Source organism: Notechis scutatus, chromosome 10 (genome assembly GCF_049901735.1).
Source record: "Notechis scutatus isolate UNSWTSFEM ecotype Mainland chromosome 10, rNotScu1.2, whole genome shotgun sequence".
NCBI classification, from domain to species: Eukaryota; Metazoa; Chordata; class Lepidosauria; order Squamata; family Elapidae; genus Notechis; species Notechis scutatus.
The window spans coordinates 794,624-815,500 of NC_142018.1; the positions used below are offsets into that span (position 1 = coordinate 794,624).

Consider the following 20,877-nt stretch of genomic DNA (forward strand, 5'->3'; position numbering starts at 1 on the left):
TAGGTTGACCCACTCTTCTCTGTGACAGGCCCCAAGTATTGGAAAACTACTATCACATCACCCCTCGTCCTTCTCTTCATTAGACTAGACATACCCAGTTCCTTCAATCCTTCATCATACAGTTTAGCCTTGAGACCTTTTATCATCTTTATCACTCTTCTCTGCATTCTTTCTAAGGTCCCAACATTTTTTTGTATCCTGGTGACCAGAATTGGATGTAGTATTTCAAGTGTGCTCTCAAGTCTGTTACCTTCAGGTAACTCTCAACAGTGTGTAATCTGTGGAAGGAGGTTTAGTAAGGTATAAGAAACGTAATACCTTGTGCTTGCGGAGGCTTCCTGGGCTAGTAGGTGTAGAGATTGGGGATTGCTTTGATTTCGGTGTGGAAAGCTGGCTACTTGATGTTCCATTTGCTGTCAGGGAACAAAAGGAAAATCACTCATGAATGAAGATCATCATTTAAAAAAAAACCTCAATTACATTCTAGTTTGTGATATCTATAGCTGGGAAACAATGAATTGGATGGTCTCACTTTTCTGGCTTCATAATTAGGGTTTTGCTTATTTTAATTAGTGTGAAGATAGATGAGCAAATAAGTATTATATGGCAATTCTGCATATGGTTTCTCTGCTATGCAGTATTAGTATAAGCAAAGGTGTCATATGATCATCTAAATTGCTATATCAACTGCTCTGAATTTAGCCAGAAAAAGGAGTAGGAAAAAGATAAAGGTAGAAGGAGGAGGCCAAGTGAATCATTTCAAATACTGGTAGCCATTGACTTACGACCACAATTGAGCCCAATTTTTTTGTTGCTAAGCAAGATAGCTGATAAGTGCATTTGGCCCCATTTTATGACCTTTCTTCCCATAGTTGTTAAGTGAATCCCTGCAATTGTTAAATGAATCATTTGGTTGTTAAGCAAATCTGGCATCCCCCTTAACTTTGCTTGTCAGAAGGTCCCAAAAGATGATCATATGAGCCCGGGACACTGCAAATGTCACAAATACACACCAGTTGCCAAGCGTCAGACAAATTTTTACCACGTGACCATGGGGATGCTGCAACGGTTATAAGTGTGAAAAATGCTCATAAGTCTCTTTTTTTTTTCGTGCCATTGCAGCTTTGGATGGTTACTAAACAAATTGTTGTAAGTTGAGGACAACCTGTACTAAGTTGTAATAAGAAAGACACATAATTAGAACTACAGAAAAAGTTGCTATATATATATATATATATATATATATATATATATATATATATATATATATATATATATATATATATATATATATATAATGTTTTCTTAAGTTTTCGCGGGTACTTACATGTATGGCATTCGGCTTTGTTCGGTATTTTCCCACATCATTGTAGTTGTTCTTTTAAAGTTGTAGCAACGTTTCAGCAGAATCTCATCTGCCATCATCAGGCTTCTGTATAGTGTTCGTCTGTGAGTCAGACTTTTACAGTGGTTTCAGATTTAAATTTGGGGCAGCCTATTGCTGTGCCAGAATGGTTTTTCTTCATCCTGATTGGTTGGGAGTCTTGGTCTGTGTTTATTGGTCTCGGAGTTTGCTGTGTTCGGCTTGATTGGTGTTTCTAATATCTTCTGTCTGTTTTGTAGCTTTTTTTGTCTTGATTGGCTGGCAACATTGTGTTTCCTGTATTGGAGGCTTTTAGTGTGGCTTGGCTCCAAGTAAACGGACGGCTATCATACTCGGAGCCAAGCCGCACTAAAAGCCTCTAATACAGGAAACACAATGTTGCCAGCCAATCAAGACAAAAAAACTACAAAACAGACAGAGGATATTAGAAACACCAATCAAGCAGAATACAGCAAACTCCAAGACCAATAAACACAGACCAAGACTCCCAACCAATCAGGATGAAGAAAAAACCATTCTGGCACAGCGTAGGCCAGCACCAAATTTAAAACAGAAACGGCTGTGAAAGTCTGACTCACAGAGGAACACAATACAGAAACCTGATGATGGCAGATGAGATTCTGCCGAAACGTTGCTACAACTATAATGACGTGGGAAAATACCCGAACAAAGCTGAATACCATATACATACATATGTATATGTATATGTATATGTATATGTATATGTATATGTATATGTATATGTATGTGTATGTGTATGTGTATATGTATATGTATATGTATATGTAGGTCTAGGTGTGTTGGGGTCTTTTCCCGTGTAAGATTAAGAGTATCTTGGCGACGTTTCGGTGAAGTCCCACTCAGGCTGGTGCTTTCTGCTTTGTGCCACACTGGCACAAAGCAGAAAGCACTAGCCTGAGGATGGTGAGTGGGACCTCGCTGAAACATCGCCAAGATACTCTTAATCTTACACGGGAAAAGACCCCAACACACCTAGACCTACATACCTGTACCCGTGAAAATCTACGAATATATATATATATATATATATATATATTTGTTTTCTTATATATATATAATTATTAAGTGTTAAGGTTGATTGACTTCATAATTAATATATGAATTATTTCACAAACTGCTACTATTTGAGTTTTATAAGCTGCTTAAGATTCTCTCAACATTTGTGATGATTTCCTTGAATCCCTTGCAATTTTTTGTTATGATGCCTTATAAAAGAAGGGTATTATCCATCATCCACCATTCCTGGATTCCATTTTGCTTTCTTAAATCTGATTAAACCATGAAATGGAGGGAAGGATCGCCAGAGGATTACACCTGCTTTTTTCTTGACAGAAATCCATCAGATATAAACCTAGCAGGGCTTAATTGCTTCATGAACTCCATTAGAGAAGCGCATAAATTTAAATGCCAGACCTCACATATTGTGCCTGCTGTTGTTGTTCTCCATGGAAACTGTTCATCGCTCTGCAGTTTAGAGAAAGAAACTCAGTCTAAACTAGAACTGCACACTGTATAATAATTTATATGAGAACAGCACATCCCATCAAATGTAGCCAGGAATCCTGTGTAAATGTCTCCCTATAATAAAGATTTATCTTTAAAAAAATTTCGGCTTATAGTGGTTCATAGTGAGGCTTGACAATTGTATTTGATGGACTGGTTCTAGTAGTGCCAATAACTGAACTTTAATTGAATGAGAATCAACAGCCTGGTGCTTTCTTGATGTTGCAATATTTGCTGATGAATTTTGTTCCAAGATCATTAAAGAAAGGGGCATTTTGCAAAAGGATGATCAGTTGATTTCTGTTTGTATGGGTCCCCCCAAATTGGAGTCAGGGAGTACAGAGTCACAGTCTATAGTGGTATGTGGCAATAATCATGAGAGACAGAAGGAAGAGATGCAGCTAAGACAATTGTCATAAAAATGGTATCTCAGCCCATGAAAGGAAAAGGGATGTGGGAAGCATCTAACCCTAACCCACCCTAGTTTTCTGGAATGTAAAAAGTAAAGGGAGGGAGAAGTGATTTCAGACTGCTATTGTTACCGTACAATGAAAATAATGCGAAGACTCATGGTTCATGCTTTGGGTGTGTTATCTCAATGGGCAGATATAGCCTAACAACTGCTGAAATTAGCATGTTCATTATTCTCTCCTTGATTAGCTTCCATCCATTGCTTCTTGTCTTCCCTTCTGGTGCTTTGGAAAATAGGTTGACCCCCTCTTCTTTGTGGCAGCCCCTGAAATACTGGAGCATTTGGATGATTTCTCCTCCAAATGCTGGATTAGCTTTTTAGGTCAGCCAGTTTGATGCTGCTATCAGCTGGGACAAGTCAAAGCATCCTATGTGGTGTCCCCAAATGAAATAATTATGGTTTCATTGATTGCATCCCTCATCTAGAGGATGCAATCATTAATATCCCACTCCTTACACAAGTATCTCCTTGAATTTATTATTATGGAGGTTTTTGTATAGTTGCACATCTTAGAATTGTGGAGCTGAAAGGGATCACAAGAAGTTATGAGCTGTGGTGGTGCCGTGGTTAGAATGCAGTACTGCAAGCTACTTCTGCTGACTGCCTGCAATTTGGCAGTTCGAGTCTCACTGGCTCAAGGTTGACTCAGCCCTCCATCTTTCCGAGATCGGTAAAATGAGGACCCAGATTCTTGGGGGCAATATGCTGACTCTATAAACCACTTAGAGAGAGCTGGAAAGTACTGTGAAGCAGTATATAAGTAAGTGTAATTGCTATTTTTCAAACTGGTAACTTTCAAGATGAGCAGACTTCAAATCCCACAATTTTCCAGTCAGCATGAGTTGAAGTCTGCACATCTGAAAGTTGTCAAGTTTGAAAAACATTAGACTATGTGATCTTTTGATCTCTTCACAATGATTCAATAATTGTATCTGATTACCATTGCTCCTACTTTATAAATTATACTTGCTGAAGACTATATCTGACATTTTTAAATTATCATATACATAGTTTGACTACAGTTCATATTTTTCAGGGAGGACTCAACAATTTATGATAATTTGTATAACTTCTATGCTTGTTCTTGGGGGTCATAGCTTTCCCAGGGAATCTGGAATTTGTCACTTTGCTCAACGAAGTTGTGACACCTAAGTTCAATAAACACAACTTGGAAAAAGACCATGTGACAGAAGTCACATTGAGTCATCAGAAGAAATTCTATGGCGAAGGAAGATGAGATTTAAAAAAAAAATCACATTAGCAAAACACCAGCACTGTTCATTGATCCAAATTATTAAAAGGCCAATCAATTGAAGTCTCTTAACTTTAGAGTTCTGTCTTCTGGCACTATTTGTCAAAGAAGCAGCTGTGTTGTTTAATGTTACTTAATTATTTTGCAGGAAAAAAACAATATAAACGCTCTTGTGGAGTGCATCACAATGTACTTCTCTAGAGAGAATAACCTGCATTTATTTTTTCCTTGTCAGGCATGAAAGACCAGGTCCACGCATGAAAGTTCAATTAAGCTGATTTATTGCTAAAAGCCTATCCACAAGAATCTTCTCAGCTAATGGCCCGCACCTGGTTAGAGTTAGATATGGGTTAACAGCACTCAAGGTGAGTTAGACTGAGTTTGCTTGTGGCTACATAGGGATTCTAGGCTGATCCCTCTTTTCACTCTGCCCCCAGGTTCTGTCATTCCTTCTACTACTCTCCATTCTTAGCTGTGATTCATTAATTAATTAATGGTTGAAAATGAGTGTATAGGTTACATGGTCTTTTTCTCCGCAGTGATTTTTTAAATTATTATCTTGATCAATTGTGCAAGTACAATTTTAAATACAAATAATTTTAAATACAAATACAATATTAGTCAAGGAATTTGAATGGATGTTTGGATGTTGTTATCCAAACAGAATTATATTTGAATTCAAATCATCCTTGGTTCATAATCCAAATAGATAGATTTAATATTATGAGAGCAAACTTCTACTCGTTTAATTGGATTTCTTCTTCCTTTATTTTCACATGTAGTATAATCATAGAATCATAGGGTTCGAAGGGACATTGGTGGTCTTTTAGTCCAACCCTGCTTACTGCAGGAATCTTCATCCCATTCTAGACAAATGACTGTCCAGTCTTTTTTTTTTGAAACCCTCCAGTAATAAACCATCCACAGCTTCAGAAGGCAAGCTATTTCATTGTTTAATAATTCTGATGGTCAGGAAATTCAAGTATTACAGATCTCTCACTGTGGAAGCCTTGTGCTCTCTAAGCTTGGCTGTTTTCTTGCAGACATTTCATTACCCAACTAAGTGACATTGGCAGTGATAATGAGTGTGGAGTTAGTCTCCTGTTTATATACAGATACTTGCTCTAAAGTATTGGGTTAGTAGAGTTTCTCCTTGATATGTCTTTGATAGGGTATTTTTTTCTGCTTGATTGTTTGTCTAGTATCTGGGTGTTGCAGACTATGTGCTCTGTTTTTTCTGTTTGCCCATGATGATGTTACCTAGTTGGATAATGAAACTTCTGCAAGAAAAAAAAAGGTCCATCCCACCCCTGATAGGACCTAATGGTAAAGATCGCAATGACATCACCATTAAAGCCAACATCTTGAACACATTCTTTGGCTCAGTATTTGTAAACAGCAATGGATCATGCCCAGTATTTCCTAGCCGAACCACAGAAAACTACAATGATCTAATATATAGCGATTTTACAGAAGACAATGTTGAAAAAGCACTACGCAATCTAAAACCATCTCTATCTATTGGACCGGATGGAATATGTGCCTACTTCTTTAAAAAGCTATCCACTGCCATAGCAGAACCTCTAAGCATAATCTTTGAAAAATCTTTTAGGACTCCTTGCCTAACCTATGGTCACAAGCCATGGTCATCCCCATCTTCAAAAAGGGAAATCCCAGCCTAATTGAAAATTACAGACCAATCTCTTTATGCTGCGTCACCTGTAAAGTCATGGAATCAATTATTAACCAATCCATCATCCTCCACTTAGAGACAAATAACCTACTCTCCAATAAACAATTTGGTTTCAGAAAAAAAACTATCCTGTAATCTGCAACTCTTACACTGCAAAAACATATGGACGACACAACTCAACCAGGGCAAAGCAATAGACGCAATCTACATAGACTTCTGTAAAGCCTTTGATTCAGTGGTACACGACAAACTACTCCTAAAACTAAAATCTTATGGTATCTCTGGACACCTGCATAACTGGACAGAAGCATTCCTGTCAAACAGACAACAAATGGTCAAAATTGGGAATGTCCTATCAAATTCTGTACCTGTCAATAGTGGTGTCCCCCAAGGCAGTGTTCTAGGACCAACTCTCTTCATACTCTACATAAATGACCTCTGTGATCACATTAAGAGCAACTGCGTTCTCTTCGCTGATGATGTAAAGCTTTTCAACACCACAGATAATAGTGCTACCCTTCAAAAAGATCTTGACTATGTATCAGAATGGTCAAACAAATGGCAACTTCAAATCTCAACAAATAAATACTCTGTCTTACATATTGGCAAAAAAATCAGAAAATAAAATACAAGCTGAATAGTCAAGATCTTGTTGATGAACCAAGCTCTGTAAAGGACCTTGGAATACTCACCTCTAATGATCTAAGTGCTAGAGCCCACTGTAACTACATAGCCAAAAAGGCATTAAGAGTTGTTAACCTAATCCTACGTAGCTTTTTCTCTGGTAATATCACACTACTAACTAGAGCATACAAAACATTTGCTAGACCAATACTCAAATACAGCTCATCAGTCTGGAACCCACATTACGTATCTGCTTTTAGCACAATTGAGAAAGTCCAGAAATATTTCACAAGAAGAGTTCTCCACTCCTCTACTCGTTGCAGAATACCTTATGCCACCAGACTTGAAATTCTAGAACTAGAAAACCTTGAATTACGCCGTCTTTGGTCTGATCTAAGTATGGCATATAAAATCATACATTGCAACGACTTACCTGTCAATGAATACTTCAGCTTCAACCATAACAACACAAGAGCACACAATAGATACAAACTCAAGGTTAACCGCACCAAACTTGATTGCAGGAAATACGACTTCAGCAACAGAGTGGTCAATGTCTGGAATACTCTACCTGCCTCTGTGGTTTCTTCCCCAAACCCCAAAAACTTTAACCTTAGACTGTCTGCTATTGACCTCACCCCTTTCCTAAGAGATCTGTAGGGAGTGTGCATAAGCGCACCAACTTGCCTACCGTCCCTGTCCTATTGTTTCTTTTATTTTTCTTATATGTACCCATTTCATGTATTTATACCTATGTATATACTTATACCTATTAACTTGTAAGCAATTGACAAATATAAATAAATATAAATAAATAAATAAACTACCACGCTCAGAGAGCACCAAGGACCCCTCATTTCAACCCTGACCTAGAAACATTCTCTTTTACACATCTCACTGTAAAGCTTGTCCCCATAACATATGCTCAATTTCTTCCATAGGATCCTAATCATCATCCATCCCCATCCCCCACCTTGGTAAAAAACAATTTGGAGGCTGACAAGGATGATTAAAGCTACTCTGAAGCTGTGTCAGTTCTGCTGAGCTATTGCCAACAATTGATGTGACAACCCAGAGAGATGGACACTTTTGTCTATTAAATTTTCTTTTGCCCAGCTCAGTGGTGAAAACAAACACTGCAATATTATTGTTAACTTCTTGCTTCATGTGAATCTCTTCAGCTACTTGACTTTGCCTGATGGGTACAATGCCAAAGGATTTAGAAAGGAAATGCTAGGACTATCACAAAAACACACTTCTTTATCTATATGAGATTGAATAATACTTTCTATTGTTGGCAGACCAATCAGTCCTCTCTTAACTAGAAGCTACAGCTGAGCCAAGCATGTTAACCTGCTCTATTTTCTCTGAATATATTGGAGATGTGGGGGAGGGAATCAATTCCTTCCAATCATAGGATGGGAATGAGCAAGAAAGATTCCCAAAGAAAAGGAGACAGAAAAGGAGAAGAAATAAGTATTAGGTATGTTTGCCGTTTTGAGTTACTTGTAAAGTAATAAAGATAGGATAAAGATATGGACTTCCGGTTTGTCGGCTTCGCGAGCGGCAGGGATTTGCGAAGCTGCGCGATCCCTGCCGCGCTAGCCGTTTTTGGGGCTCCGATCCGGACGGGTACGGAGCTAGGCTGCCCTGCAGGGGCAGCTGAAGGTTAGGGGGATCCGGAGAGGGGTTTGGGGGTGTTGCAGACCCCCTCCCCGGCCGGCAGAACCCCCTTTTCCCAGGACGGTGCAGCGGCGGTCCGTAATGGCCGCCACAAAGAAGCTGGCAGCCGGGTAAGAATGCGCAGGAGGAAGTGGAGAAAGTGCTTGAAAGGAGAAAGTTTTTCTTGGTTCCTAGGACTCTAAGACATATTTAACAAAATTCCTGAAAAGTATGATTTTCTGAATGATACCTTCGAGAAGAGGAAAAAAGCGGCAGTTTGATGGTGCTGAAAGGATAGCTTACCCTCTTTTCTCACGGAATAAAAAGTGAATATTAAGAAACCTATTTTTTTTAGGTGAAAACTGGCTCTAAGCGATGAGTGGGAAAAGAGAGGACTAAAAAAAAAAAATATTTGTATGCTAAGACTTTGCTGGAGGAGATGCCTTAAGGATTGAAAGACTAAAATATATTGCAATAAGATTTTAAGAAATAGATTTGGACTTTCTTTTTTTCTGATTGATACTACCCTAGGAGGAGAGAGTGGGAACTCTGTCTTGGTTTGGACTGATTGATAACTTTGGGATTGTTTTATTTTTCCTTTGGAATATTTTGGTTGTTGTAAGAAAAGAAAAGAAAAGATTTATAATGGCTCCTTCTATTGAGGAACTGAGAAGGGACTATGAGCAAGCAAAAAAAAAATGGTAAAGCTGGTTTGAAAGAAGCCTGCCTTTTTTTGGAAATGGCGCTCATTAACTATCAACAAACATTGCAACAGATGAAGACAGCAGAAGAAGAAGAAGGAGAGGAAGCCATCTTTAATAAATCTCAGAACTCGACCAAGAGGGAAGGAAGAGGGAAAGGAAGAGAAATAAAGGACTTAAGAGTTAAAAAAATATTTAAGAAAGGGAAAAATAAGGTGCAAAATCAATATAATGATGGTAAACAAAAGGGAAGAGGAATACGACAGAGAAGGGAAGCCAGTAAGGCAGAGGCTAGAAGAAGGGGGGGTAGAAAGGTTTGTTGGGAGAAGAAAGAAAGGGAAAAGGTGGAGAAAAGCTACAAAGTTTTGAAATTAAATGGGAAAAAGGAATCTTTTTAGGATAAAGGATAAGTATAATTTCTGCAAAGAGATTTTGCAAGGTACATAAGATGATATTGTAGTATTGTATTAGAAATAGAAAACTTAAATGGCTTAAGAGTTGATAAGAGATTAAAATGTTGAAATGTTAATAATGATTGGTTTTATAATTTAATAATATGAGGGGAGATTTAGAATATTGAGCTTTAATTAAAGAGTTTAATAAGATTATGGTATTGATGTTATTATAAAATTTTTATTATAGTATTTGTTTTTAATATTTAGATTTATTGTTTAACTATGTATTTAATTATTCTGGATGTATTATTCAGTTAGAATGTACCAAGCAAAATCGGATTGGGTATTGGGTGTTATTTTAAAGATTAACTTGATTAATTTAGTGGGGAGATAGAAAGGCATCACACTCTGATTAGTGATTTCAGGAGAAATTTCTTTTTTTTTTTTAAGGAATGAGACAAAGGTACAATAAAGAATGGACAAAAGATACAAATATAATGACTCAAATTAAGATGATTAATTAAGATAGAATTAAAAAGAGTGAAATATGGGGAAAAGTTAATATAGAAGACTTAGAATGGTAAATAAAATAAGTAATGATATGTAAAATGAGCATGAATACAATTGAAGTCCATGAAGAAAGAGATACCTGGGTCCAAGTTACTTTTCAAAAAGATCTTTTTTATGTTTTGTGTGTTGTGTATATATGTTTTTTTTGGGGGGAGAATTAATGAAACCTTGCAGAAATATAGAATGAGAATAATGGTAACTAAGTCAGAAAGAAATAGATGAAATAATAATAATAAAATGGAATAAGAGTAAAGAGAAATAAAGAGAAAATGGATAAGAGGTTTTTGTATGTTTATATGGAAATGGTTTAAAACAGAATTATAGTTCATCTGACTTGTTAAATTTATAATGGAAAAAGGTTCAAATATGTAATGGATAATGATGACTTGTGTGTTTTGAAAATTAATAAAACTTGTTTTTTTTTAAAAAAAAGATAGGATAAAAATCTAGTAAATAAAATAAATAATAAATTAATAAAAGAAAGAAAAAGAAGTATAAAAATGATTTCCAACTTTCTTTTGCAACAGATATTGGAATGAATTCACATTTTAAGCTCTTACTATATGTTTACAACACAACTTTCATTTTTTCAATAATCTACTATTTTTTTTCTAATTATCAAAGCAAATCCATGTATCATAATTTCATTTATTCTGTTACACACACACATACACACAAAATCCAGAAGGGGCTTCCAATCATTATTGAAATTAATCATTATCTTTTCTTGAATCAAAGCTGTCCATTGCACATCTCAGCCAACTCCAAGAATTTCATCAAACCGTAGAACAACTATAATTGCCTACTCAAACCATTTTATATATGTATATGTGTATGTGTATGTGTATGTGTATGTGTGTGTGTATGTATGTATGTGTATGTGTATGTGTATGTGTATGTGTATGTGTATGTGTATGTGTATGTGTATGTGTATGTATATGTATATAACACAGCATCATTGCAGGGCTATTGTGAAGAACAAAGCACAAAGAAATTGTGTTCCCTCCATAAGTATCCCACTGAAACCCTCTTTTCCTTTGAGGGAAATACTGAACCCACATTTTTATCAAATGAAATGAGAAATGCTAGGGAAAAAGATTCATAATATTGGGCTCCAGTTTTAAGAAAATACTATTCAAGGTTTTGAAGCACATAACCAGTTTGTGAACTAAAGAAGCTTCTTGGATGAGAAGCAAAATGTTTTCAAGGTAAAACAAAGTCCAGTTGCCTTTTGAAAAAGCACCTTTGGGACAACCAGTTTGGTCTAGTGGTTAAGGCAGCAGACTAGAAACCAGGGTCTGTGAGTTCTACTCCTGCCTTAGCCATTACAGCCAACTGTGTGATCTTGAACCAGTCCCTCTCTCTCAGCTCAGCCCATCTCACATTTTGTTGCTGTGGGGAACATAGGAGTAGGAAATCAGACATGTTGACCACCTTGAGTTATTTGTAAAAATAATAAAAGCAGGATGCAAATAAATAGCTTAAAATATTATTTCTTCTTGAATGCAGATGACACAACTAATGGCAATACATTGCAGCAGCAGATACTCCTACTGTCTTAGTCACTCACTTCTAGCCAGCTCCCTTGTCCAACCCTAATCCTTGATGAGTTAGAGTTTGGATGGACATCATAAGCAAGATAAGCCAGGATGGGGACAGAAGGCAGCAGAAATAAGCAAAGACCAGGTTATTTCATGAACTTTTCCATACACTGGAATTGGTCAGTCTCCAATCAAAGAGGAATATGCTTCTCAAGTTAATTTATGCCCCAGATCCATGAGGAGCTCATGTTTATTGGTTGGAAGAGAACAATCACTCACCGTCCTGAAGGTTACCTGAATCAGCTGGTGATTTGCTCCGGCGCAATGGAGCTGGGCTTTTTGCAGAGCTCTTCTGTGGGGTTGGAGATGACTTGCTGCCTGGGGTGGGAGGTGGGTTTCCTTTCATTACTCGACACTCTGTAAATGAAACAAAAACAGAACACACTCACAAGATTCCATTAAATGGGATGCTTTTTAGAAGCTGAACACCTATATCCTTGATGTCCTTTAGATGAATGGAATTCAGGTTCCCAAATTTTCTGCAATGTTCATGCTGCCTTGTGTAAACTCTGAAACCCCACCCAGGTGGAGGACATCCAGCTTGGATAATTCTGATTTGAATCAGCTTTTCAGCCTGGTTCCTCCCACATGTACATGATGAGGCAGTATCTCCCTAGACAATGCCTTGTAATCTCTCTGCTCCTTTTGTGATCTGCTCTAGAGCAGCGGTCGCCAACCAGTGGGCCATGAGAAAATTTTGGTGGGCTGCAGAGAAATCTCACCCCCAGTATACCCCCCAAAGCAATTAATCCAAGCTGCGCAGAAACACATGGCCTGCAAGAACCCTCCCCACCCACTCAATCCTTACCCGTAAACTTGCCTGCTAAATTGCTATTTTTCCTTTTTCCGACCATCATCTGTTCTGTTGTGCTGGGAGATTTAGATTAGCTAGGAAGCAGAAAATGGATTTCTTGCTTTCTAGCTAGTCTTTAGATCTTCGGCTCTGCTTTTAAGCACAGCTGAACCTCCCTTAGGACTGAAGTTTCTATTATTCAGTGCAGACTTATGGTAAGCAAATTTTATGTGACAGACTGAGCTAGCCGATGGCAGATAGATAGATCACTGAACGATTCTGTGAGCAACTCAATCTGCCTGCCTGCTTTGCCTGATTTTGGGTAAAAGTTGCTCTTTTTTAAATAAAAAATTCAATATTTACGTACATGGTGTTCTGTTAATAAAAAATTCAATATTTATATAAATATTTATAATATTTACATGCAAGCCATGACCAGCCAGTCACATGACCACCAAGCCACACCCACAAATTAGGCCATGCCCACAGAACTGGTTAGTGGTCCTTGGGATTTAAAATTATGAGTTTGGTGGTCTCTGAGGTCCAAAAGGTTGGCGACCTCTGCACTAAAGAACCTTCAAAAAGTTTGAAAAGTCTTTGCAAAACTTCATGATATCAAATTAGTTTGATGAAGCTTCACTGAATGAACAGATCAATCTGGTATTGAATCTGCTTTGAATGGCTTCCCTAATGGAAACCAATCAAAAACTCATTATAGTTTAGTATGACTGATAAAAAGCAACATTTGATCTAAATATTGGACATGGATGCCTGGCAGAATAATTTCACTTTGTGCTAAATATACCTATTCCTGATGGTGTAATTCTCCTAAATTATCCATCTTGGCTTGAAATAAAGCATGGTATTATGCTTCTATTCATTCTAGAATGTCTCCTCAAAATCTAGCTTTAGGGTCCTGAATTATGGGAAGATACTTCATATACTCTCCAAGGATCACCAATCTAATTAGGAATTATCCATTTTAGCTGAAATCTAATCGGATGGATGGATGGAAGAATGCATGGCTAGATGGATGGAAGGAAGGATGATGAATGGATAGATAAATGGATGGGTGGGTGGATGGATGAATAAATAAACAAACAAATAAATAAATTGAAGCTGTGAAGGAACTTCAATTCCTATGAAACATAAGAACTGATACAGAAAGATGTGACATTCACTCTCTCCAACTCTTCAAAGCATCTTTTTGGAATAAGATCCAAAACATTTGGAAGATAATAAAAAGAGAGGAAAACCAAGCGAAGGAGATCCAGATAGTGATAATTTCTTACAAAAATGACAATTCCCACAAAAACAAGGGTGTCTGTCATAGTCTAGAGAAGCAATCTATAATGTACAACAATCTTGCTTAGTTCTTACAAAATATTAAATGTCTTTAATAGATTCCAAATGAATCAGTGTTTCTCAGCACAGAGATGGCAGGAGGGACAACTGAGTGGAGTCTTATACAACTACCAGATTTTGTCTAAAGGAAAAAATAATCAAGCAGATTTATAGAAGGGATTTTGGGGGACAGTGTGGCAAGAGCATTGTTTCTTGTCTTGCCTTCTGGTGCTTTGGAAAATAGATTGAACCCCTCTTCTTTGGCAGCACAAATACTGGAATAGTGCTATCATGTCACCCCTTTTCTCTAGATTAGCTACAGTATACCCCAATTCTGGAACTGTTCTTCATATGTTTTAGTCTCCAGGCCTTTAATGTCTTAGTTGCTCTTCTTTGCACTTTTCCAAAGTCTCAACATCTTTTTTGTAGTGTGGTGACCAAAATGCAGTATTGCAGGTGTAGTTCTTACTAAGGTTTTATAAAGCAGTACTAATACTTCACGGGAATTTGAATTGGGTTCCAATTTTGGTAGGTTGGGTTACAATGAGATGCATAAAATGCAACCTATAAAATGCAATTCTATTGTGAGTCTGAGCAATATTATTTTGAAGGGTAATAAATAAATAAATGTAGTAAAATATATGTAGAAGTATTTATCACTCTATAGGCATTTCTTATCTTGCTGTTGTAGAAAATATTTCTTTAACCTTTCACTTGTTGTAAAACATGCCTGCAATCAGTTACATCCCTCTCCTATGAAGACACATGATTGTCCCATCTAAATCAATCTGAATCCATCTGTTTTCCTTCATGAATATGTTTCACCATAGCATTCCCCAACCCCCCTGGGAATGCAAGGTACCTCTCTGGGAATGCAATCTCCTCCATCCAGAGGAATCCACACTTTTGAAGTATGCTTTAATAGCCTTGTTAAGTGGTCAGTTGTGATCAATTAGCATGACAATAGGAGAAGGGATAATGAAAGGTAAACAGTGCCAGGAGGACATTTGTCTTTTGCAGGAAAGATGTAAATCTAAGTTAGAGAGTTTACAATGCAGTTACTCTACTTCTAAAGAATCTTAAAGGTATAAGAAGGCTTTATATGCTTTTGTAACCTTCCTCACATATTTATCTTGTGTGTATGTGAGGATAGGTCTTACCCTAAACTTGTTGATCAATTAAAGTTAGATTTTGTTCTTCAAAGTCTCTGCTTAAGTTCATTTTTGGCACATAGTGATCTTAAGTTATAGCCGGACTTTACAATTTAATATAAAATGCCTAATACAAATGCAAGGTAACCCCCAATTTAGCAGAAAGGTACCCTTCCCCTTTAAAAAATAATAATTGTGCAAGAGATTTTACCATTTTCATCCAGAGAAAAGTCATCTTGGGCATAGCGGAATTTTTCCGGGCCACAAGCGATAAATACATCATCATCACCAAAGAAATCATGAAGGCAAGTTACCTATCAAAAAAATAAAGTTATTTGTTTAGTGTGAGTTGGCAGCATTCATTTTATGACTCAGATTTCTTGGAAACATAAAACTGTTTCTCTCTCTGCCACCAGTATCTCTATTTCCCTTTACACAAACTATAACACAAAATGTAGTGTAGACTTGGCATAAAAAGAATCATCTATCATTTAAAGGGGTGGCGGGAGATCAGTTACTTTGATGGTATGTTAAGCTTTCTGTTTTACAGGTTCTATTTCATGCCAAATGAATAACCAGGCAATTCCTTCCCATGGATTCATTTTACGAGTTCCTGATTGTTTATAGGATTACAAAATTACCAAAGCTCTCTGGGCAGGTTGCAAGAGTAGAACCTGACATTTTATATCACAAGAAGACATTAAAATGGAAAGTGTACGTCTGATAGAATAAAGCCACTTCATTGAATCTTCTGGTACAGGGATCTCCCCTTGGTCCAGCTCATCTTGTACTCTACTAGAGAAGAGGATGAGATAGTTGATAGTCCAATACTCAGAGTCAACTTGAATCTGGTGACCTTGACTCTCCAGCTGTGGTGGTATTCGACTGGTTCTGCCCGGTTCTGGACAGCCGGTAATGGTGATGAGCAGCGGAGACAGGACCGGTTCTCTCCGTTGCTCTGTGTTTGGCCCACCTGGTCACCCGGGCTCCCATACTCACTTTTATGGCCAGAATTTGAAGCGCAGCTGCTTTGTGCGGCGCAGAATAGCACCGCACGGCAGCTGCTGCAACAACCGGCATTGTGTAGGCTTGCAGGAGGCGAGTTAAAACGTCTCTGTGCCTGCGCAAAATATGCATTTGGTGCGCACATGCAAACAAAGTGTGTGCACAGACACAAATCGCGCCCACCAAGCCACACCCACCAAACCGGTGGCAACTTTATTTGAATACCACCACTGCTCTCCAGGCCTACACCAGAAATCAAAATTGATGGACCAAGTTTCCTTAGAAGATATAGGCGGATGATGCTTGAGGCTCAACGGAGAAGTAAGTCCTTCTTGTGAGTAATAGGTTTCTTGGAACTATAGTAGGAAGAATTCAGGAATAATGTATTCTCAAATCTCTGTCCTACCTGAAGTTTAAGCCAACCCATGGCTCTAGAAGTTCTAACTTAAGACTCAGAGTTTCTCCTAGGCAGAGTTAAAATATCACATAACAAAACAACTTCACTTCCCTGCTCCATGCAAAGGAACAACAAAGATGAGTATAATAAGTAAGAAAACAAAAAATGTTCCTGTAAGCTTCTTGATAAATATAGCTATGACAATTTAATTTTAATATATTGTAAACTACCAGTTACAATTACACTGTGACAAGAAAGCTACATTCCTGGAAATAAGTATTTCACAGTCATTCCTGTCACTTTCTCTTTAGGGACTTAAAATATTAAGGTGGCTTGGAACACGCAGGGAATAAAACCTTAAAATAGGGAATTCCTTTAGAAAATGTTTCCAGATGTCTTCTTTGTTGTGAAACACTCCTTTGACAATAATTTTTCTAGAAATATCACAGAGTTCAACATTTGTTAATTTAAAGATTTGTTATTAGTTGGCTGGAGCTCCTGTGTATCTCTTGGACTGTAAAGGTGACAAAGAAGCAAGTACTAGAGTGTATAAAACCAGACCTATCGCTGGCAGACAAAAATAACAGAATTCTGCCTTACTTATTTCATCCATGTCATGCAATCAAATGGAAAAGGCAGTTATGCTCAGAATAGTCAGAGGTAAAAGAGGGCACTAAAAACATGATGGTTGGATACCATCAAAGTCAACAGCAGTCAGAGCATAAAAAAACTGAGACAACCACACAAGATCAGAATATGTGAGGAGAGCCAGCCCATAGAATCACTGAAAATTGGACAGGGTTGAATGGATAGCATCTGTCAGCTGTCCCAGCTTGGACCGTGAGCAAAGAAAGACTCTTGGACTCATGGTCATAGAAAGTACACTTTACTAGAGCCAAGTAGTAACAGAACAGCAAAAGCCAAATGTGGTGTTTCACACCCAAAGAGTATAGTTAACATTCCCCCCTGGATCTTGTTTCCTCCCTCCGTTATCAGTGAGTGTTCAATAGTATTCAAATTAATTATTTTGGTAACAGTCCCCAGCTGCGTGGGCTTGAAGGTGTTGCATTCCATTGAATGACCTTTGAGCAGGCTGCAGCTCTTACAGGATGACATGATGACTTTCCCTTTCCTTTCCTCTATGCTCCCCGCTTCTATCCCACCCTGCAGTTTCCTTCCCCCATTTCTTAAGACAGCCTGGCATCTAAGCAGGGTCAGTGCAGCAGGATGGCAGTCTGAACAGCACCATCATTAGTTGGCTGGAGTATCATAGGGCAATGAACAACTACTTAAACAAATCTGAGAGTGAGCTTGCTTGGAAGGAATAACTACAGGTAGTCCTCGACTTACAACAGTTCACTTAGTGACCATTTGAAGTTACAACAGCATTGAAAAAAATGAGTTATGACCATTTTTCACACTTATGACTGTTTCAGCATCCTCGAGGTCATGTGATTTATATTTGGATGCTTGACAACTGATTCACACTTATGATGATTGCAGTATCATGTGATCATGTCATCTGATCACCTTTTGCAGCCTTCTGACAAGCAAACTCAATGGGGAAACCAGGTTACTTAATAACCAGGTTACTAATTTAACAACTGCAGTGATTCACTTAACAAATGTGGCAAGAAAAGTTGTAAAATGGGGCAAAACTCACTTAACAAATTTCTCACTTAGCAACATAAATTTTGGACTCAATTTTGGTCATAAGTTGAGGACTACCTGTAATTTGCATTAAATGAAAGGGACATGCTTGCAAATACAGGTAGTCCTCAATTTACAACCATTTCTTTAGTGGCCATCACTGAATCAAGTGACCTATGATCACTTTTCACAACCGTCACTGCATCCCCATGATCATGTGATCAAAATTCAGATGCTTGGAGACTGGTTATATCTTTATGACGGTTTCAGTGGCCCAGGGTCACACGTGATCCCCTTTTGCGACCTTCTGACAAGCAAAGTCAATGGGGGAAGCCAAATTCACTTAACAACCATGTTACTAATTTAACAATTGAAGTGATTCACTGAACAACTGTGGCAAGAAAGGTCATAAAATGGCGCAAAACTCACTTAACCAAATGTCTTGCTTAGCAACAGAAATGCTGAGCTCTATTGTTGTCATAAGTAATTTTTAGCTCTTAAAGCAAGATTGAAAAGCCTTTTATAATAATTTATAATAATCTATAATCTATATTTCAAGGATATGCGTTGGCGACCTCAATTTGTAAAATGTGCAGCCATCCCCTGCAACAATGAATTCGTTTTGTCACTGAGTTTATATGACTTTTTATTTGAACAAAAACTCAAACATTACAATGCAGAAAACTGATCTGGAGATTCAACTGAAATAACCTCAGATGGAAATTTTGTGTGGCTCTAAAGAAGAGAATTGAAGTGGTCGTCTTGTTTGATGGTCTTCAAGTTTTCGCTCTGAGATGACATTGTACAGAAGGGCTTTGAAGCAAGACTTGTTCAAATTGAGTTCTCTCATAAGGTAAATCTTTACAATCTTATTTGCCAATTCTTCCCTAGTGGTTCTAATTGTAATTCTATAGTCCTTGAATACACTAAAGACCTGGAGTTTGCTTCTAACCTGCTTCTATCTGGGTCTATCAGTCAATCAGCTGGTTTCTATTTGTATCTGTCTGTCTTTTCATCCATCCTATTTTTACAATCCTATCTAAATCATTCAATCAATCATTCTGTTTCAACATCCATCCATCCATCTTTTTCTACAGCCTTGCTTCTATCTAGATCTATCAGTTGATCATTCTGTTTCTATATCCATCCATCCATTCATCCATCCATCCTGCTTCTATCTAGAGCTATCAATTGATCATCCAGCTTCTATCTACATCTGCTTATCCATCTGTCCATCTGTCCACCCATCCTGCTTCTACAGTCTCTCTCTTTCTCTCTCCCTCATGCCCCATTTTATTCTGCTTCTGCAGACTTTGCTTCTCTAAGGACCTGTCGCCAGCAAGAAAAGAAATCCACAGCTCCCTTTCCCAGAATGAGAGCACCAACCAATCTCAAAAGGCTGGAAAGTTGGGAGGCCGGAAGAGCATATTAGGATGCTATGGGAAACCACTTCTGAATTTTTTTACCAAGGAAACATGTCTATGTCTATGTGATCATTAGGAGTGAAGCTCAAGTTGAAATTCAATATCCTCCCACGATCCATGCCAGTTCTATATTAAGCCTAATAAATACTTTACTTCTAAAATAGCTGACACTCTTTAAAAGACAGGGGTCTACTTTGTGTTCATCCTAACCAGTTGTTCTAATTATACAAAGCAATTTGTCCAGAAATAGAATTCTCAGAGGAAAAACTAGTGAAAATACCTCCAAAAAGACATGCAGTACTTCATTAATGGTTCTAAATGCTTCTTTGTGCTCATAGCAATCATGACCAGGAAAGAGAAGAACAGCTGATTTTCAAAAAGTGAGATAACTAACACAGCAAAGAAAAAAGTTGCAAAATTTATTGGCTGCATTTCCCCATCAAACAATCAATGGTTTGTTTGTCCAGATTTTATTGTATAAAGCACAATTAGTGGCATTCATATATTGTACTAAGCTGTAAATTACAGGCACTTTGGTTGCAGAAAAGCTTTGCCCCAAAATCACATTATGAATAAAATAAGCCTGCATGAGCAAATAATAAAAGAATGGAATGGAATGGAATGGAATGGAATGGAATAGAATGGAATAGAATAGAATAGAATAGAATAGAATAGAATAGAATAGAATAGAATAGAATAGAATAGAATAGAATATAGAACAAGACAGAACAGGAGGGGAACAGAGCAGAATAGAACAGAAAATAGAACAGAACAGAACAGAATACTGTATTCTTTATTGGCCAAGACACAAAGAATTCGTCTTCGATGCATAAGCTCTTGGCACATACACTATAAAAGAAACAAAGTGATAAATCATAAATCACAAGATACAATCACAAACCACGAGATACAACCAACAGACAGGTGATAGTCATAAAATACCAATTGGAATAAGTAATAGGAAAGATGAGAAGGATAATAGTAATACAGTCCTACTACATGGTAGATATCCTTAGGCATAAGGCAGTGCTGTGGGAATTATGCAATAACTTTAAATGAAGGAAATGGACAATGAGATAGACCTGAGTCACAGTTATCTGGATTTGCACACTGTGTTAAGCTAGAAACAAAATTAGGGACTTACACATTGAGTTGATAAATTGGGTTAGGCCAAACCTAAGCAAATCATATTACAACTTCATGCTGTGTGTGAATTCTGCCAGTGTGATTTTTGC

At 37.6% G+C, this 20,877-nt stretch overlaps 1 protein-coding gene across 4 annotated transcripts in view; it reads right to left on the reverse strand.

Moving 5' to 3' along the window:
• Positions 1-20,877, reverse strand: part of DCX (doublecortin) — a 198,742-nt gene that overhangs the window by 3,234 nt on the left and 174,631 nt on the right. For 2 of the 4 annotated variants that reach the window (XM_087971941.1, XM_087971940.1), the window contains exons 4-6: positions 15,378-15,480; positions 12,113-12,235; positions 319-413 (exon numbers count right to left, since the gene is read on the reverse strand). In XM_087971941.1, the coding sequence (XP_087828067.1) occupies positions 319-413; positions 12,113-12,235; positions 15,378-15,480 (321 nt within the window). Of the gene's footprint in view, positions 1-318; positions 414-12,097; positions 12,236-15,377; positions 15,481-20,877 lie in introns of all 4 variants that reach the window. The other 2 variants (XM_087971938.1, XM_087971939.1) reach the window with 1 other exon arrangement.